The sequence below is a fragment of the Solea senegalensis genome, linkage group LG9 (assembly GCF_019176455.1).
Source record: "Solea senegalensis isolate Sse05_10M linkage group LG9, IFAPA_SoseM_1, whole genome shotgun sequence".
Taxonomy (NCBI): Eukaryota; Metazoa; Chordata; class Actinopteri; order Pleuronectiformes; family Soleidae; genus Solea; species Solea senegalensis.
Genome location: NC_058029.1, coordinates 20,428,460 through 20,444,632, shown reverse-complemented (window position 1 = coordinate 20,444,632; position 16,173 = coordinate 20,428,460). Strand labels below are relative to the sequence as shown.

General features: G+C 40.9%; 1 protein-coding gene across 1 annotated transcript; it reads left to right on the top strand.

Annotated features, from left to right (window-relative positions):
• Nucleotides 1–2,034: 2,034 nt before the first annotated feature.
• LOC122775168 (protein shisa-7) lies at nt 2,035–10,413 on the top strand. The gene is made up of 5 exons (XM_044034959.1): nt 2,035–3,737; nt 4,412–4,566; nt 4,884–4,949; nt 5,236–5,421; nt 6,188–10,413. Exons 1-5 carry the CDS (start codon nt 2,998–3,000, stop codon nt 7,156–7,158), a joined length of 2,118 nt encoding a protein of 705 aa, XP_043890894.1. The 5' UTR covers nt 2,035–2,997; the 3' UTR covers nt 7,159–10,413.
• The last annotated feature ends 5,760 nt before the right edge of the window (nt 10,414–16,173 follow it).

Here is a 16,173-nt window from a genome sequence, read left to right as displayed (position 1 = left end):
TTTTCTTTTTTTTCTTTCTTTTTAAATTTTTTTTTTTTTGGTTTCTAACAAACACCTGTTGAAATTGTCGCTGCACAGCTTCGTCTTCCTGCCGCCAAAGTGAGGCAGCAGCACTGCTTCGTGCAGTTGCGTGTTATGTGTCAGGCATCTTTACTGAAACATTTTGTCCTCCCCTCAGTGGACATGAACCCCGCATCTTCACAGCTTTTAGTGTTTGCCCTTCACCCTTTATTCCCAATCCACCCCCCCTTTCATTCTGTACTGTGCTGCAGTAAGGAGAGAGAGAGAGAGTTACATGAACATTTGCTGCTTGTGTGTGTGTGTGTGTGTGTGTGTGTTAACTTTCCTGAAAAGATGTTTGAATTGCCTGAAATGATCATATTTTGTCCTTCACGTCTGCATTTTAAAACTGTGCCACCGCTGCATTTGCACATCCACTGAGGTGTGGTTTGAATATTTGGTCAGAAAAAAAATCATGTAGTCATTGAAGGGAGGGAGGAGGGTTGAGCAGCACTGGCAGGTGACAGTGCAAGGCGTCGGTTCGGTGTTGTTGAGCAAAGAGATGGGCAGATGTGACTTTGAAATCCGGTTTGGTTAATGGGTGTAGATTGGATTCTGCCTTCGTTCTCTTTCACTGCCGCTTTCACTCACACACACACTCTCTCTCTCTCTCTCTCACACACACACACACACACACACACAGACAGAGCTGCAGTGCTATTCTGAGAGAGTTAGCTGCTTCAACCCACGCACAGAATCTGAGAAAGAGAGAGAAAGGCAGAACGAGGCAGAAAGAGGAGAAGGAGGGAGCAAGAGGAATAAAGCAGAGGCAGAGAGTGACACAGGGAGGTTTACAGAATGCTTACTACAGTATAGTCTCTCACATGAACACAAACACACACACACACACAGCCTTTGTACAGTTTCAAATTGTTCCCCCTTTAAGTGTCCTAATAGCAGCTGATGCACAATCTTGATTAGCACTCTTCTTGTGTGTGGCACGGACTGTATTTGCAGATCTGTTTGTGTGATGTGCTGTGTTGTATTGGTAAGTGCTGGGAGAAATGTACTTGATTCTGTGCCACCCACACACCGCCCTCCCACTCACGGTTGTCTCTGCATCTATACCTCTGGCTCTTCCCGCTCGCCACAATCTCTTTGCTCATTTAAATCCCTACCCTGCATTTATCCCTTTGCACTCTTTCTCTCTTTCTCTATCGCTGGCTTTGCAGGAGCATGTTCCTCCTGCAGCTAAACACACACACACACACACACACACAGTTGACTACCCACATTTCACAAACACACATAATGCAATTAATAAAAATGATTGTGTGTGTAAATAAGTGGTTGCAGAGCTTCGTTCTAATCATGTGTCTCGTTTGTGTTACAGTGGACACTCGACCAACACATTCCTCAAAACCTGAAGACGATTCTGGAAACCAAGCAGAACATTTAGAGGAAGAAGAAAAAAAACCCCATCTCCTCCTGGAGAGCTCCACTGGAACATTAGCTGCTTTGTGTCTCTCATTTTCCCAGTGCTGAACTCTCCACAGAAGGTTAGAGGAGCATGTAACAGAACCAAGCAAAGGTCTCGGTGATTTCAGCATTCTGTCTCCCCCATCTGTGCCTACATTCTTTGCTACAGATAGGAACGTTTTGATAATTACATGTAATTATAATTTCTGTGGGAGACAGATCTGCCTCTGTCTATTATTGCCAACACCTCCAACACAATAACTTCACACATTTACATATTTCTCAACAAAAGTGATATTCTTTGAACCTTTGAGACAAATCAAGAAGAATTTTCCGTGTCACACGGAGAAGCGCTCTGCCATTCAGTTCATGTCTGATGAGCTGTTCTGTGCCTGCAATTTGAATTCAGAGCATTTAACATCCAACAATATTTGCCTCATTTTGCAGTGTGCTTCACACGCTGCAAAGTGTTTCCTTGGTTTTATGCTTACTCCTGATTTTCAGTTGTTACATTCTTCTAGCACTTAAGCTGGGCCTGCCTCATTATCACCCCATCCCAATCACAGTGACAGTACGTGCCAGGCGAGTACTGGTGCACATTAATCTAACCGTTAGAAAAGATGGAGATTAAGTTTGTACTGTAGCTATAGATGTGACGAGTGTCCAGAACAAGTGCACGGAGAGATAAATCCCCGCTCCAGAGACACTAGACGCCATTAATGGACATTTTCCATGGTGTGTGTGTGGTCTCGTTTTTAAATTTGATGATTTAAAATGCCAAAAAGCACCAAATATTGGGAAAGAGTGACAGATTTCCTACAGTTTTCCAGAAAGGGCGATATCTCACAACTTAAATAAGTGCCAATTCTAAATGTATGCAGTGCCAAACTGGAAAAGCCATCCAGGAACAACTGTTTACATTTGATAAAGCGCTGGACATAGACTATTGTTAAAGTGCTGTTTTCGGCACAAGAATGTACGAGATTGCCATATTTTATTCAGAAAATACTTGCCACTCATTTCTACTGGGCTTTGTGCTCGTCCAAAACAAAACATTTCCATTCAGCAGTAGAGCAAATACACGTTCCTTTATTTAGTGGTATGTGTAGAACAAAAATGAAGGAGTAAAAGCATGAATATTTTTTCAGTCCGTCCCTTTTACAAAGCCGTGGTTTTCTAGCTCTGTGAGGTCATTGCACAGTTCCCTATCGGCAGTAAAAACTGTTCTGATTCCATTATCTGTCATTCATGAAGACACAGACTTGTTTTGATAGATTGATATTGTTCCTGGCCTTCTCCATGACTTCATTATATAAATACTGAAAAAGAACTGGTTTCAGGTTTCATCATCCAACATAACTGAATGAAATCACTGACACGTCAACAACATTCGGGCACGCTGTCCTTGCTTCTTGAATACTTCACATGCCGTCTTAGTTGGTTCAACTGCAAAAGCGGATACAGCATTGTAAATGCATTGACTCAACACCACAAAATAGATGTCTTAGTCATGTAAAAATGACGCCCACCGCCAATCTCCGAGTCCTTGCTGTCTCCCTGCTCTCCCTCCTCACTGCCCCTCTCACCACTGTCGTGGAGACCTCTCCTTCCTCCCGCCCTCAGCACATCCAGCCAACAGAGAAGCCAGTCACGGAGGAGCCCAAGACCAACCCCAGCCCCTCGCTCGTGCTCCTCGCCATCCAAGCCAACATCAGGCCAGCAGCTCTCCAAAGCAGAACAAAGATTCCTGAGAAACTTCCAGAGATCTCAGAGGGAGTTCTGGAGACACCTCCAAGGCCGCTGCCCCAGGTCATGTTCCCCAAGAATGTGACTTTAGCGGAGGCCCTGGCTACTCCCTTAGGCACGTTGATAGATGTATGGACGGATGTATGCCGAGGGTATTATGATGTAATGGGACATTTTGACAGCGCCTTCAACTGCTCAAAGGAAACCTTCATCTATTGCTGTGGAACCTGTCACTACCGGTTCTGCTGCCCAGAGCGTAGCCGCAAACTGGAACAGGAGCGCTGCAAAAACTACGACTCTCCAGACTGGGCCAAGCCACAGACAGATACCATGTTTATACCAGACGAGTCAGGTCCTGATCCCGACTTTGATCCACTGAAGCAACAGAGCCATAACACTGGCTTCGTCATCGGTGGCGTGGTCGTGTTCATGGTGGCTGTTGCCGTGGGCATCAAGGTGGTCTTCAACAAGGTGCAGCAGGAAGCCAACCAAAGGGACCTGAATATGCCCAGGTGAGGAAAGTTATTTTTCATCACATCTCACTGCTGGAATCATTTCTTTATTCCATATATAAAAACTGAAATGAAATTAGGTTTTCAGGACTCCATAAATGGCCTAGTTTCATCATTCTGGGCTCTGAATAATGTTGTTAGTCATCAGTTGGAGCATATTTGATCTTCAATGAGTAGCCGTTGCAGAACTTGTGGTTGTTTTGATTCCTTCTGGGCTTTTCATCTCATATAATGTTAGATTGTTTCTTCTACTATTTTTTTTTTTTTTGACATTCCATTTCATGATTTTTTATCCAAACTACCAGCTTGTTAATTCACGTCACTCAAATGCATTATATCTTATGTATTATGTGAAATAGATGAATTGTCTTCAAGTGTTTTTTTTCTTTTATGAAATGCTTGAAGTGAATGTGAATTGTTGTTCTCTTAGCTTGTGATGATTTTCAGCCTCAGTCATCTCATGAATAAGACTGATCTTTTGTCTGTATAGGAACCAATCTACAGCCAGAATTAGGCGCCGTATGAACAATATTAATATATATATATATATATATGTACTAATTATGAAAATGCTAATCCTGAAGCATAATATTGTTTGAAGAATCTAACTGAAGCCATGTATTGTCAAGTTTAATCTCATCGTTGCCTTTTGTTTTTATTTGTTATATCATCAGAGCCCTGGTCGACATGCTGCGGCACCAGTCAAGCCCGGTTCAGCAGGATGAGAGGAACAACAGCGTAGCTCTGGCTGTTGGGGACGGGCAGGGGACACTGGGGAGAGCTCAGAAAAATCTGTACGCCCCAGGACTGCCCAGCAAGGACAACAGATGTGAGGGTTAAGAGCTTTTACAGCATGAGTGAATAGCACAATCAGACACACTTTGTAACTGCATCCTGTGAACACTGAGGCCTTTTTGTGTTCATCTCATCACCAAGATATCTGTTTAAAAGAGCAGGGAAAATAGGAATTAGGACAGAAGTGCTTATGAAATGTGAATTTCTTATGTGATCACAAGTAGGTAAATGAATGCAGATTGCTCGAAGTACATAATTGCCATGATCTTTTGATGCTAAAATAACACTGAGTGTGAAACTGCCTGACATCCATTTTGTGAGCTGATTACCTTATGTTCTTCTGATTTACAGTGGGCAATTTGCAGCACAACTTCATCCAGTCATCAGGCTCCAGTCCCAAACACACCGCAACTATCGGTAAGGCAGCTGGTGAAAATTGAGCTCCTATGCAAATTACCTGGGATCACCACAATGCTTCATTTACTAAATTCAGTTTTGTTCTCGGCTCAAAAGAAAGACAGTGGTGATGATTATCCAAGCGCCGCATGCTCGTGTTGGTTCTGACAGCAACTTAGAAATCTGTGTGTTCCAGTGAATATCAGGAGATTCACACACACTGTTACATGCAGTGAGCTCGCATCCAAAGGAGCAAATCTCATTTAACACACAGTCGTTTTCTCCCCTTCTCCTGTGGTCTCTGTAGAACGCACCCCGCGAATGAACAATGCTCAGCTGGCAGCGGGAGGCACCCTGCTCTCCAGTAAACACAACAACACCAAATCCCAGCCTGCCTTCCACCACTCCCTGCACAACCTGGCTCAGCTGCCTCCCTCCTATGAGAGTGCCACCAAGCCGGAGCTGAACAGATACTCCTCACTCAAACGCCTCGGTGAGTGCATTCATGTCCCAGAATGTCTGCCCATCACTCCTCCTACTGTGTGCTTGGTGCAGCTGTTTCATGAGCACGCACTGTATGTGAAAATGGACGTAGTTTTCTGATTCTGAAAAGAGAAGCCCAGGAGATGGGATGTGGCAGTTTAGCCACCAGGGGGCAACTCCACTGGTTGGAACGAGACGTCAGATGAGTCCTCTTCTCACATAACGCAGTAAACATTTTCTTGAGGAATCAACTGTCTCAAACTCTAAGTTTAGGTCTTCTTCAATAGAACATGATGCCAGATTTGTAAGTTAGGATCCCGTTTACAGAAAAATGTGCACGTGTAAGTGTGATTGACAGCTGGTGTTGTGCAATAGGAACCTGCTTGCATGTGACAAAAAGTGTTATGGTGCCAGTCTAATCTCAAATCTCAAGGCTTCAAAATGGAGGTTTATGTCTATTTTTATATACAGTCTACAGTCGTGACGCTTCTTCTCCCGGCTTCTCCCTTCAGGGGTCTCCACAGCAGATCATCTGCCTCCATCTTGTCCTCTCCCTTGTGTCCTCTTCTATTACACCAACTGTCCTCATGTCCTCCTTCGCAACACCCATGAACCTTCTCTGTGATCTTCCTCTTTTCCTCCTGCCCAGCAGCAGCCCTTAATGTCCTTTGTCCAATATAATCGCTATTCCTCCTCTGCATGTAGTGAGACACTTAAAGTCAGGATGTGTGATTATTTGCTTATTCTATTCACTGTGCTTCTTTTTTGGCTTCCAGAAAAAGGTCTCGATGAATACTCGTCCGGTTACTGCACCACTAAGCGCCGGCCTCACACAGCCCAGCCGGCCCTCCAGTCCTCTCAGTACCACCTCCACTGGGGCGGGGACTACACCCTCAGTGGAAGAGGAACCCTCCCCAGACACGCAGCACATCCCTGGATCCCACCACCACCTTCTGGCATGCCTGCCTCACCTACGCCTAATCCCTATCCTTTGGATCCCCCAGAACCACAGTACAACCCCAACTACGACACTCTCTCCAAGCCCCCAAGGAAAGTTAAGTCCACTGATCAGCTGCTCAACATGGGGGATGTCCCGGGTAACACAGGGACTCTGTCCAGGCTGTCCAAGAACCAGCAACACCAGTACTACAAAGCCATGGCTGCCTCCAACAAGAACTCCAACACACAGACCCTCACTCGCAAGGCCCAGGACAGGCAGGACAGGCAGGACAGGCAGGACAGGCAGGACAGGGACAGACAGGAGAGACAAGACAGGCAGGACAGGCAGGAACGGCTGCTCATGTCACCAGACCATCTGGAGGACAGGATGGGGGTTAGTGGGATGGGTGTCATGGATCCATACGCCCACACAGGAGGGATTGTCCCCACACTGCCTCGCCAGCAGAAGGCCCAGTCCCAGCAGAACGTCTGCGCCACGCCCTCCCTCGACCGGCATCACATGATCAAGATGAACTCTCACCCCACGTCTGGAAGAGAGCAGGAGAGGACCACGGCGATGACAGGGCACATGAGTGGGGGCATGGGCTGGGCGGGGGAGATGCCCGGGGCAGGGGTAGTCATGGGAACAGGAACACTAGGGGGCCACAGCGCCAGGAGGATGGCTTTCGCAGCAAAGAGGCAGAACACCATTGAGCAGCTACATTTCATACCAGGAGGTGGGGGGTCAGGAGGAAGTGGAGGCAGTCAGGGTATCAGGACGGGGAGTAAAAATGAGGTGACAGTGTAAGGTGTGTGACTAGAGTAGAGTTTGTTAGTTATGGGAGTAGCTCACCTTTCTGCATTTAACTATTAGATCTACAACTACATTAACTAAAACTAGAAGTATCAAGTATAGTAACAGTATAACGTGTTTAGGCTCTTCAAATTAGTGTTATCTTGTAATGAATGAAATAGCTTAAATATATTGACTTAATACAAATCTAGGTAGGGAGTATCTGTCCCAATTATGTGATAGCCTACATCAGCCATATTTTGTAAGAGAATTTGCCATATTGCCATATACAGCGGTGCCATTACTTGTAGAAAGACTGACTAGTAGATTGAAACAAAACCAACAGAAGTGACGTTCATAATTTTGTTTTTCATATTTTTCAAAAAGTACTCAGGAGCCATATTAGATAGGGAACCAGATGATATCAAAAACGAGGCTGATGAAGAGGAGGACCACGATGAGCACTGTATCACAGACTTTCATAACGAAGTGAGCGGAACTGCTCGTCTGTCGACCTGCTCGGCCCTCGCAGTCAAGATTTATTAAACTGAAACTCATGGGTAAAGACGCCCGGAGGACCAGATGAGCCTGAACGAACGTTGCGCCCGTGAGGGATTCTGGAGATCGTAGACTCTGCTAAACTGACCTCATCCTGACACAAGGAGACAGAACTGCTTTTTGTTGCTTCCTATGTAAATGAGCAGACAAGGTGGGGACTGTTTCTGTCTGGGACTCAGCAGCCTGACACCAACGGCAGGACTCTGTGTCCGATTTAAACTGCAGATGTGCCCACATTACCAATTTGACACCTGGGTTGCCTAGTTTTCCATGTGACCTTAGATTAAATCCCAGAGGACCACACACTCTGATCACTGTTACACTGCAGAAGTGTAAGATGACATTAGACTATGTCTTGGGTAACTTTTCTACAGTGTTCCCTACTATAGATCAGGACCTAACTGTAAAAACAATGGGCTATGAAATGATTTAGAGCCATCGATATTACAATATATATATATCTCTCTATATATAGATATATATATATAAAAAACTGATATAAACACACAAGTCAAGAGATAACAGAAGAGACGTGTGTGTTCACTTTACAAACACAAAGGCCACCTGCTCTAATGCAGGTTGTGTATGAAGAGCAAAGGTTTTTCTACAGAGCACAAATGAATTAGACCATGACGCAGAGGTTGCACTTACACAACTATCCTTCAAAGCCATTTATGTCGATACAAAGAAAATACCACAGAAGAAGCTGGTCTGACAATCACCATTTTATTCTTCTCACCAGGTGACAAATTACAAGTGTGATATTTTGTACAGTCTAAGGATTGGCTTCAGAGCAAGCCAGAAACATCAGAGTCAGGAGCGAGGGCAGCCTGAGTGAGGCCTTCTCCTGCGTGGCTCCTTCTGCCATAAGACACTCGGATGGTTAGGAAGCCCGTCCCATCCTCAAGACAAAGACCTTGCTGTATCATATCGCACTTCAGCCAGTATGAGTTTAAAAAAAGAAAAGAGAAAAAAAAAAATCTTCATCAATAACAATGCTTATCAATACTAAGGGCTATCCTATTCTATATACTGTAGTATGTGATATCTGTGGTCCATATAAAATGCTATCTCTTTCTCTTGATTTTGTGTTGATATTGTCACGATGTATTGAGTATTAATGTGTAGAAAAGAAAACAACAAAAAAAAAAACAAGAGCAATTAAAGCACAGTTCAAAGAGAAACGGAGACAAAAACTTTTGCACAAATCTAACCCCCCCCAGATATTTGCACCAGATACAAACTTACGTTGTATCGTGTCCTCAAGGTTTACATTCTGTACGAGCACGGCTGAGAGTGTGACTGATCAATGAATGGAGGTATTACGTTAACGGGAGACGAAGGTTTTTTTAATCAGCAGAGTTCAGAGGTAATTACACAGATAAAAGGAGGAGCGTGTCACTGCTGGGTTTTTGTTCAGTCATGGGAGAGGACACGGAGATAAAATGCTGACAAACAGAAACACACAATTCATTTCAACAATCTTCCTATACACAGTGCTAAATGTAGTTGTTATGAATATGATGGAGTGTTATTATTAATGATTATTATAACTGTTATGGTTATTATTAACAATTATCTTATGATGTGATGTTCTTTTGCTTGGTGGGATTTAAGTGTTTATTGTTTTTTAGATAACTAGCATTCTCATGACTGGTTTCTTCATACATCTGGTCATAAATTCAAGTTTTAAAAGCATTCCAAAATCTTGATGCATGCCAGCTCCATTTCATTGAGAGACACTTACTGTGCGGCCAGTTTTCCAGCTGTACGCTCTGTGTCTAGACATCGGCCTTATGACTTCTTGATCTAAAGTGATTACTTAGGTTTCCACACTGGTACAAAACCATATTTTGGGGGGAAAGAAAATCTGCAGCCAGTAAGGTGTAGACGGGTTTGGGACAGGCGGGACATTTGTAACAGAATGGAGACGGTTCACTGTCCCTAATGGGTTGTACACTCAAAACCCTTCATGCCATAATGTATGTGTGTTCGGTTGAATGTTTATTATAAAACTTGGGAGAAAAAATCCGAGGTCTGAACCTGAATGGTTTGAGTGCAGTGTCTTTTTCAGGGAATTAGGACAGATGACATAAAGTAGTGTTAGATTTTTTTAATAGAGCCACAAAAGGTCTGTAGCAAAGTCTGTAATATCTCACAAGCCATATCCATCGAAGCTCATCGCAATTTTATAAATGGTTAATCTAATTTGTGCAAGTATTGTATTTTGTATAGCTAGTACAATCAGAATATTTTCAGTGATCTCTTTGACATTAATTTGAGGATTCAACAAATTATGTGTTACTATTTAATGAATTGTACAGTGCCAGACTCATAGCATTTTGTTGTCCTTCTATTGTTGTAGCCTCCTACATGGCTGCAGGGGTTATTTCTTTTTCACAACTGAGAACTTATCCATAGACGAGTGAGCTGAAGCAGCTGGAGTTCAGACAGAAATGAATGAATATGGTGTGTGTTTTGACCATTATGAATTCATTTAGAGGGAGGATTGTTAATGGCCACCTGAAATGTGAATCATGACCAACAGTTAATTGTAAGGAGAGGGACAATGTCCTGTAATGAAATTCATGGAGTTATTTTCATGCCTATAAATAAACAAAAAAAACCTTTTGTTATTGTTTAATGCATCAATCCCCTTGGATACAGCAGTGACTTACAAAGAATTTGTATAATAAATTTGGTGGGAAAATATGTTGGCATTCTTTATGGAGCATGTTTTTTTTATATATATATATATATGTATATGTAAGAAATGTATTATATTTATACATAAAATAACCACACCGTGTCATCAGGGATGAAGTAAATGAAGTGAAGTAATTCTTTTTTCACTATTTGACAGTAACTCAGCTAGTAGCACTTCAACACATGCGATACCTGCAGAGCGACCAGCTATAGTTACCAAGTGTTGGAAATACTGAAAGATAACAAACCTAAAAAGTCTCACTACCCCTCTCTAAAACATCTCGACGAGGAGAAAAGCCAAACAGGGAAGCAAAAATGTTGCTAGTAGGTGGTTCATGGACCCAAAAAGAAAATGAAAAAGAATAGAGACACGGTGGAAGCCTGCTATTCCTGCAAACATACTTAAAGCCACTATATGTAACCATGGTTACAACGGTAACCAGCATACAGATCAAATGGAGATGAGGCTGACGTATGTCTAGGCCAGGAGCTTCAAACTCATGTTAGTTCAGGGGCCATTTTGATCTCAAGTGGGCTGGACCAGCATAATAACTTGTTAACAACAAGAACTCCTTTGTTTTATATTTAATGACATATCTTGTTACAAAACATGGTATGAACAACCTGAAATTTCTTGAGAAAAACAAGTGTAATTTCAACAATATTATGCCTAAATTTACCATTCACACATGTGCATTACAACGTACAGATGACAGTGGATCTACAAAGGCACAAAACAGGCACAAATTCGTCCTGCGAGCCGGACTGGACCCTCTGGTGGGCCAGTTCTGGCCCGCAGGCTGTATGTTTGACACTGCTGGCCTAGGCGGAAGCCTGCTATGTGGCTAAGTGTGTTTTTAATGTCAATTCAGAAAAAACTCATCAGATTGCCTTAGAACTCAGTCAGATCACATATTATGTCACAGGTCCTGATGTGCACAAGTCTGGTGAGTTTCTGTTTCATGTGTGTGAATGTGTATATGCATGAATACAGTGTAACACCAGGTATTAGTGCAGCTTCTTATTTATATGTTTTGTTAAATCTTGCAACCACTAAATCTTTTCAATGTTGTGACTGCAGTAGCCTAAGGGTCTCTGTTCTACTTTATTTTACAGCTTGGTGGCAAAATAATATTCTGAGCTATGTAAGTAGAGGCTAACTTAAGTGGTTAAATGTAGTGGACTTAGAAGAACATTTTGTTTTGGTTTAGTAGTAGTATTGGAAATGAACTATTATGCAGCAGAAATGGAAATAAAGATGAAGTACAGTTCAAATGTATTTAATATAATCGCCTCATCACTGTCCAATCTACAACATTTTGTCCCACTATATCTAATAATCTATAGTTACGGCCTCAGGAAACATCTATTTTTGTAAAAACGTTAGGCTTCCTTTGAACCGAATTGTCAACCATGTGTGAAGAATGACAGAAGACACGTACTTTGTGTTCAACATATAGCTTTGAGACCAGCGGTTTGGTCTGGAAATTGGATTATAAAAAAAAACAACAACATCATAAACACAAGTGTTATGTAAGGGGCCAAACCAAACGCAGCAGTGCTATATAAACAAAAAGCCGTCTGTAGGTTAGTGAGCACACAGGGCTTTGATCAAATCCCTCATCACCAGGCCGTGATATATTGTAAAAGCCACGGTAAGACTATATGGTACCAGAGGACGTGCACCACTGCACTTTTAAATTAAATGAAAAGGTGAAATTGTCTCCATATACTTCTCGGCTCTAGGCCGCCACAGTTATATCACACTGTCCAAACGAGAGCCTCACAGTGAGGCTTATATTCAAATCCTCCGATGAAATCATTTATTGCACTGAGATGTATGAAGGCTCTAATGAAAGAGAAGATGACTATGTTGTACTAATAAAGAGACACCTTTTTTTTTTTTTTTACAGGAGGTTCAAAAAGGTCACGGAAAATGCCGTGTGATTCAACCGTATTGCACTTCTTGTAATGCTCACATTTCACCAGCAGGAGGATCAGTGGCTCCTCAGCTCACAGATTGTCACTGGAGGTTTTCCTCATGAGTGGAATACAACATAAGTCTCAAACCTACTACTACACACAGTGTGGAGTAAATAATGAAAGAAACTGAACAGACTAATACTCATATGGTACAAACTCCTAACTGTTGTCAGGCAGCACCACGGCTGATATAACCTGCCCACACAGGTTTCCACCATTCACACTATTCAACTGCACAACAGCTATGTAAAGGGAAAAGCCCAGTTTTAACAAAGAAAAACTCTAAACCAACACAATTAATGAAAAGACATAAGGTTGGGGAGTTTTTCAGGGCTGCATCCCTGATCTGAACTGTCTGTATGTGACCACACTGTGCCGTACAGGGTTCGTGCATGATGGTGATTAGCATCGTAACAGAGGCATGATTACTGTCCTTAAAAATCATAGAGCTGAAATTAGTGTGATTGAAATGACTGCATCAAATATAACCTAAGTATCTGATTTAATTTTCTTTCCATGGCTTGTTTTTTGCAGCTCATTTAAATAATAATTACTAAAGAACAGACTGGGAATATATCCTTATATTATATTATTTTTATATAAGTGCAACAACACTATACTTTAAATGTATGACATTTAATATTTAATTTGTGATGCTGTTTTTGGATAGAAAAAGCTGTGGATGTTATGTCTATTTTGGTACAGTATTGTATGTCAAACATACTACAGTTTATAAAGTATCCAACCAAGTGATAGCTTTCCTCATAACAAAAATACCTTACTTTTAATTTTGCCATGTTTCTCAAATATATACAGTGCTTAACTAATGTATTAAACCACCACCTAAAGTCACAGCTGCCCTAAAGTAACAACATTGGTTATTATCAAAATAATGTTTTATGTTTTTTGTAATAGTTAATACATCAGGATGTCGAAGCTCTTTAACTGAATTCATATTTGTAATGCTAAAATATAATTATTATTGTTTTACTGAATGAAAAAAAATGAAAATATAGTAAAGCACATAATTATTTAGAAAAAATAGTTTTAGTGGTTGAATGTTGAATATAACCATAACATAAATATTTGAAATCTTTCAAAAACATTTACAATAATGCTATTGTTATTTATATGGCAATTGAAATCTCTTTTTCATACCCAAATTTTCTAATAAATATGTTAAGCACTGTATATATATATTTCAGATTTACTATTTATTGAACAATTAATGTGTACCATTACGTTGCCTGAAAGTGTGTAAAATGTATTATGTTAATGACTCACACTAGTCTACGGTAGTTCAGTAACTTCAGATATTTAGATTCAAATAGTCAGTGTTAAAAAAGCATTTACATTTAAGCATTTAGCGGACGCTTTAATTCAAAGCGACTTACAAAAGAGGAATGAGTTACATAGAAGAAGTGACTTCAGTAAAAGCAAAAAAAAGTGACTTCCTGAGAAATCTAAGGAACGTTAATGTGTCATCATTCTACAGTTGCTCTACTGAGAGATTCCAGACTTACCAGACACTCGTGTGGAACAGGAACAGCTCAGCAGCTGAAAAAAACGGCTCTGTAAAGTGTTATAAAGACCACAGAGAAAAAACACAACAACAAACATCTGCCTGCTTCAGAAGATGATGCCCGAGGGAAACATCCACATCACTCGACACATTAACTGATCTAACTTCTCCCCTCAGTGAAGAAACACAGGTCTAGAGCTGCAACTAATGATTCTTTTTCATACTCGATTAATCTGTCAATTGTTTTCTCGCTTAATCAAGTAATCGTTTGGTCCAGAAAATGTCAGACAATGCTGATCAGCGTTTCTCAAACTTGGAAAGGATGATGTTCTCAAATGTCTTGTTTTATCCAAAAACCCAAAAAATGATTTAGTTTTAATGATTTATTTGTTACATGCAGCAAAGAAACCAGAACATAATCACATTTACGAAGCTGAAAAATCCGTAAAAACGTATTTTAATTCCTTAAAAACACACAAACCGATTAATCGATTATCAAAATAGTTGACAGTTAATCTAGTAATCCACTGATAATCGAGTAATTGTTTCAGCTCTACACAGGTCCATCCCAGCACGGACCACAACACTGATGAACATATTTTACACCTTGAAATCACACACCTTATAAACACAACTGTCTAATAGCCTATTTATCACTATCTCTTTAATATTGTAAACTCTGCAGCACACACTTCAATAATGGGTTCTCCCCAGGTGTGTGTATGTGTGTGTGGGTTTCCTCCAGAAGATTAAGGGATTATACAAAATTGGACACTCTAAATTGACCGTAGGTGTGAGTGTGAGAGTGGATTTTTGTTTGTCTCTATATGTGTCCCTGTGATGGACTGGTGACCTGTCCAGGGTTCCACCCCGCCTTTTGCCCTATGTCACCTGGGATTGGCAACAGCGCCCCGTGACCCTCATGTGGAGGATGAAGCGGTAGAAGATGGATGGATGAGCTGCATATGTGTGAATGTAAAATGTGTATTTTGAGCTGTATTTTGATGTCATGCAGTTAAAGAACGGTATCTAATCTCATCTATCTAACTGCAAAGGTACAGAAGAAGACTGAGACTAAGAGAAGACAGAAAGGAAGATGGTTCAAGGGGGAAGATGGAAAAATCCAGGAAGAGGACAAGCAACACTATGGATGCCAAAAGCTTTTAAACACAACAACCATTTGACCAACCTAATTTTATTACCTTATCAATAACGATCTAGAATTATTCATTAGTCATAAAGAGTAGGTAGTCCTGCCACAGATGACCTGGTGGTAGAGGAGACACAATAAGACTGAATCTACGGAACAACTGAGGAATGTTCTTCAAGATGTTTGGAAACAACCTGCTGCTGCTGCTGCTGCTGGGTGGTCAAACCAAATATTGATACAGAGTTGTTTGTTTAGTTTAGTGCACACATAGTGTTAACATAACAGATCAATGAAATCAATGTGTTATCAGTTTAGAAAGTATCCTCATCTCACTTCCAGTGTCTTACACATGCACAGGACTGTGCTCTATAGTTTTAGTTACATTAAGGCTCACACCCCATGTTCTGTAACTCCTGCATGCAATGTATTCATACATTTGGTATTTTAATACATAGAAGAGGAGGATAAATGTCTCTTCAGCAGATGTTAGGCGTGCATTAAACACAACATTGTTAATGCACATTTCTTTACATTTAACTGACTTATTTATATGTAAGCTCAGGTGATTTTACTGATTATTTCTTCACTTTTTTGTTAATTGTGTATAATTATTCAACTGCTCTATGTGCTCATGAGCTATGGATTTAAGTATCCCTTCATTTTATGATTATTCTAATTTTGTGATCAACTTTGTAGCTAATCTGATTGCATGTTTTATTCATTTTAACAACAAAGCTTAGGACACATCATCAGTAGCACACACTAATAATTTTTTAGCTTTTAAATAGATACAGTATTGTCTCTTTTTCTACCACATTTTTAGTCAACTAAATCTACTTTAATATTTATTAATGTATAACTTCCTGTATTTGTTAATGTACCAAAACAATCTCCTTGTAAATGGGGTCAGGGTGTAACCTGTGCTTATGATAAGATTTTACATCACCACAAGGAAAATGGGAATAGATTATGTGTTTTTAAGAGAGGAAATAAAAGATTGCAACATCTGTTTAAATGTGATTTATTTCATTCAACATTATTTAACAGGCCCACGGAGAGTCACAGTGGGGGGGGAAGGTCCTTCACCATTTCATATGTGAGCGGACACTGA

Bases quoted from the DNA above. Each gene is read 5' to 3' on its own strand.
- LOC122775168 (XM_044034959.1), top strand. From the start codon at position 2,998: ATGACGCCCACCGCCAATCTCCGAGTCCTTGCTGTCTCCCTGCTCTCC. The intron at 4,567-4,883 runs GTGAGGGTTAAG...TCTGATTTACAG, and splicing joins GCCCAGCAAGGACAACAGAT to TGGGCAATTTGCAGCACAAC. The intron at 4,950-5,235 runs GTAAGGCAGCTG...TGGTCTCTGTAG, and splicing joins CAAACACACCGCAACTATCG to AACGCACCCCGCGAATGAAC.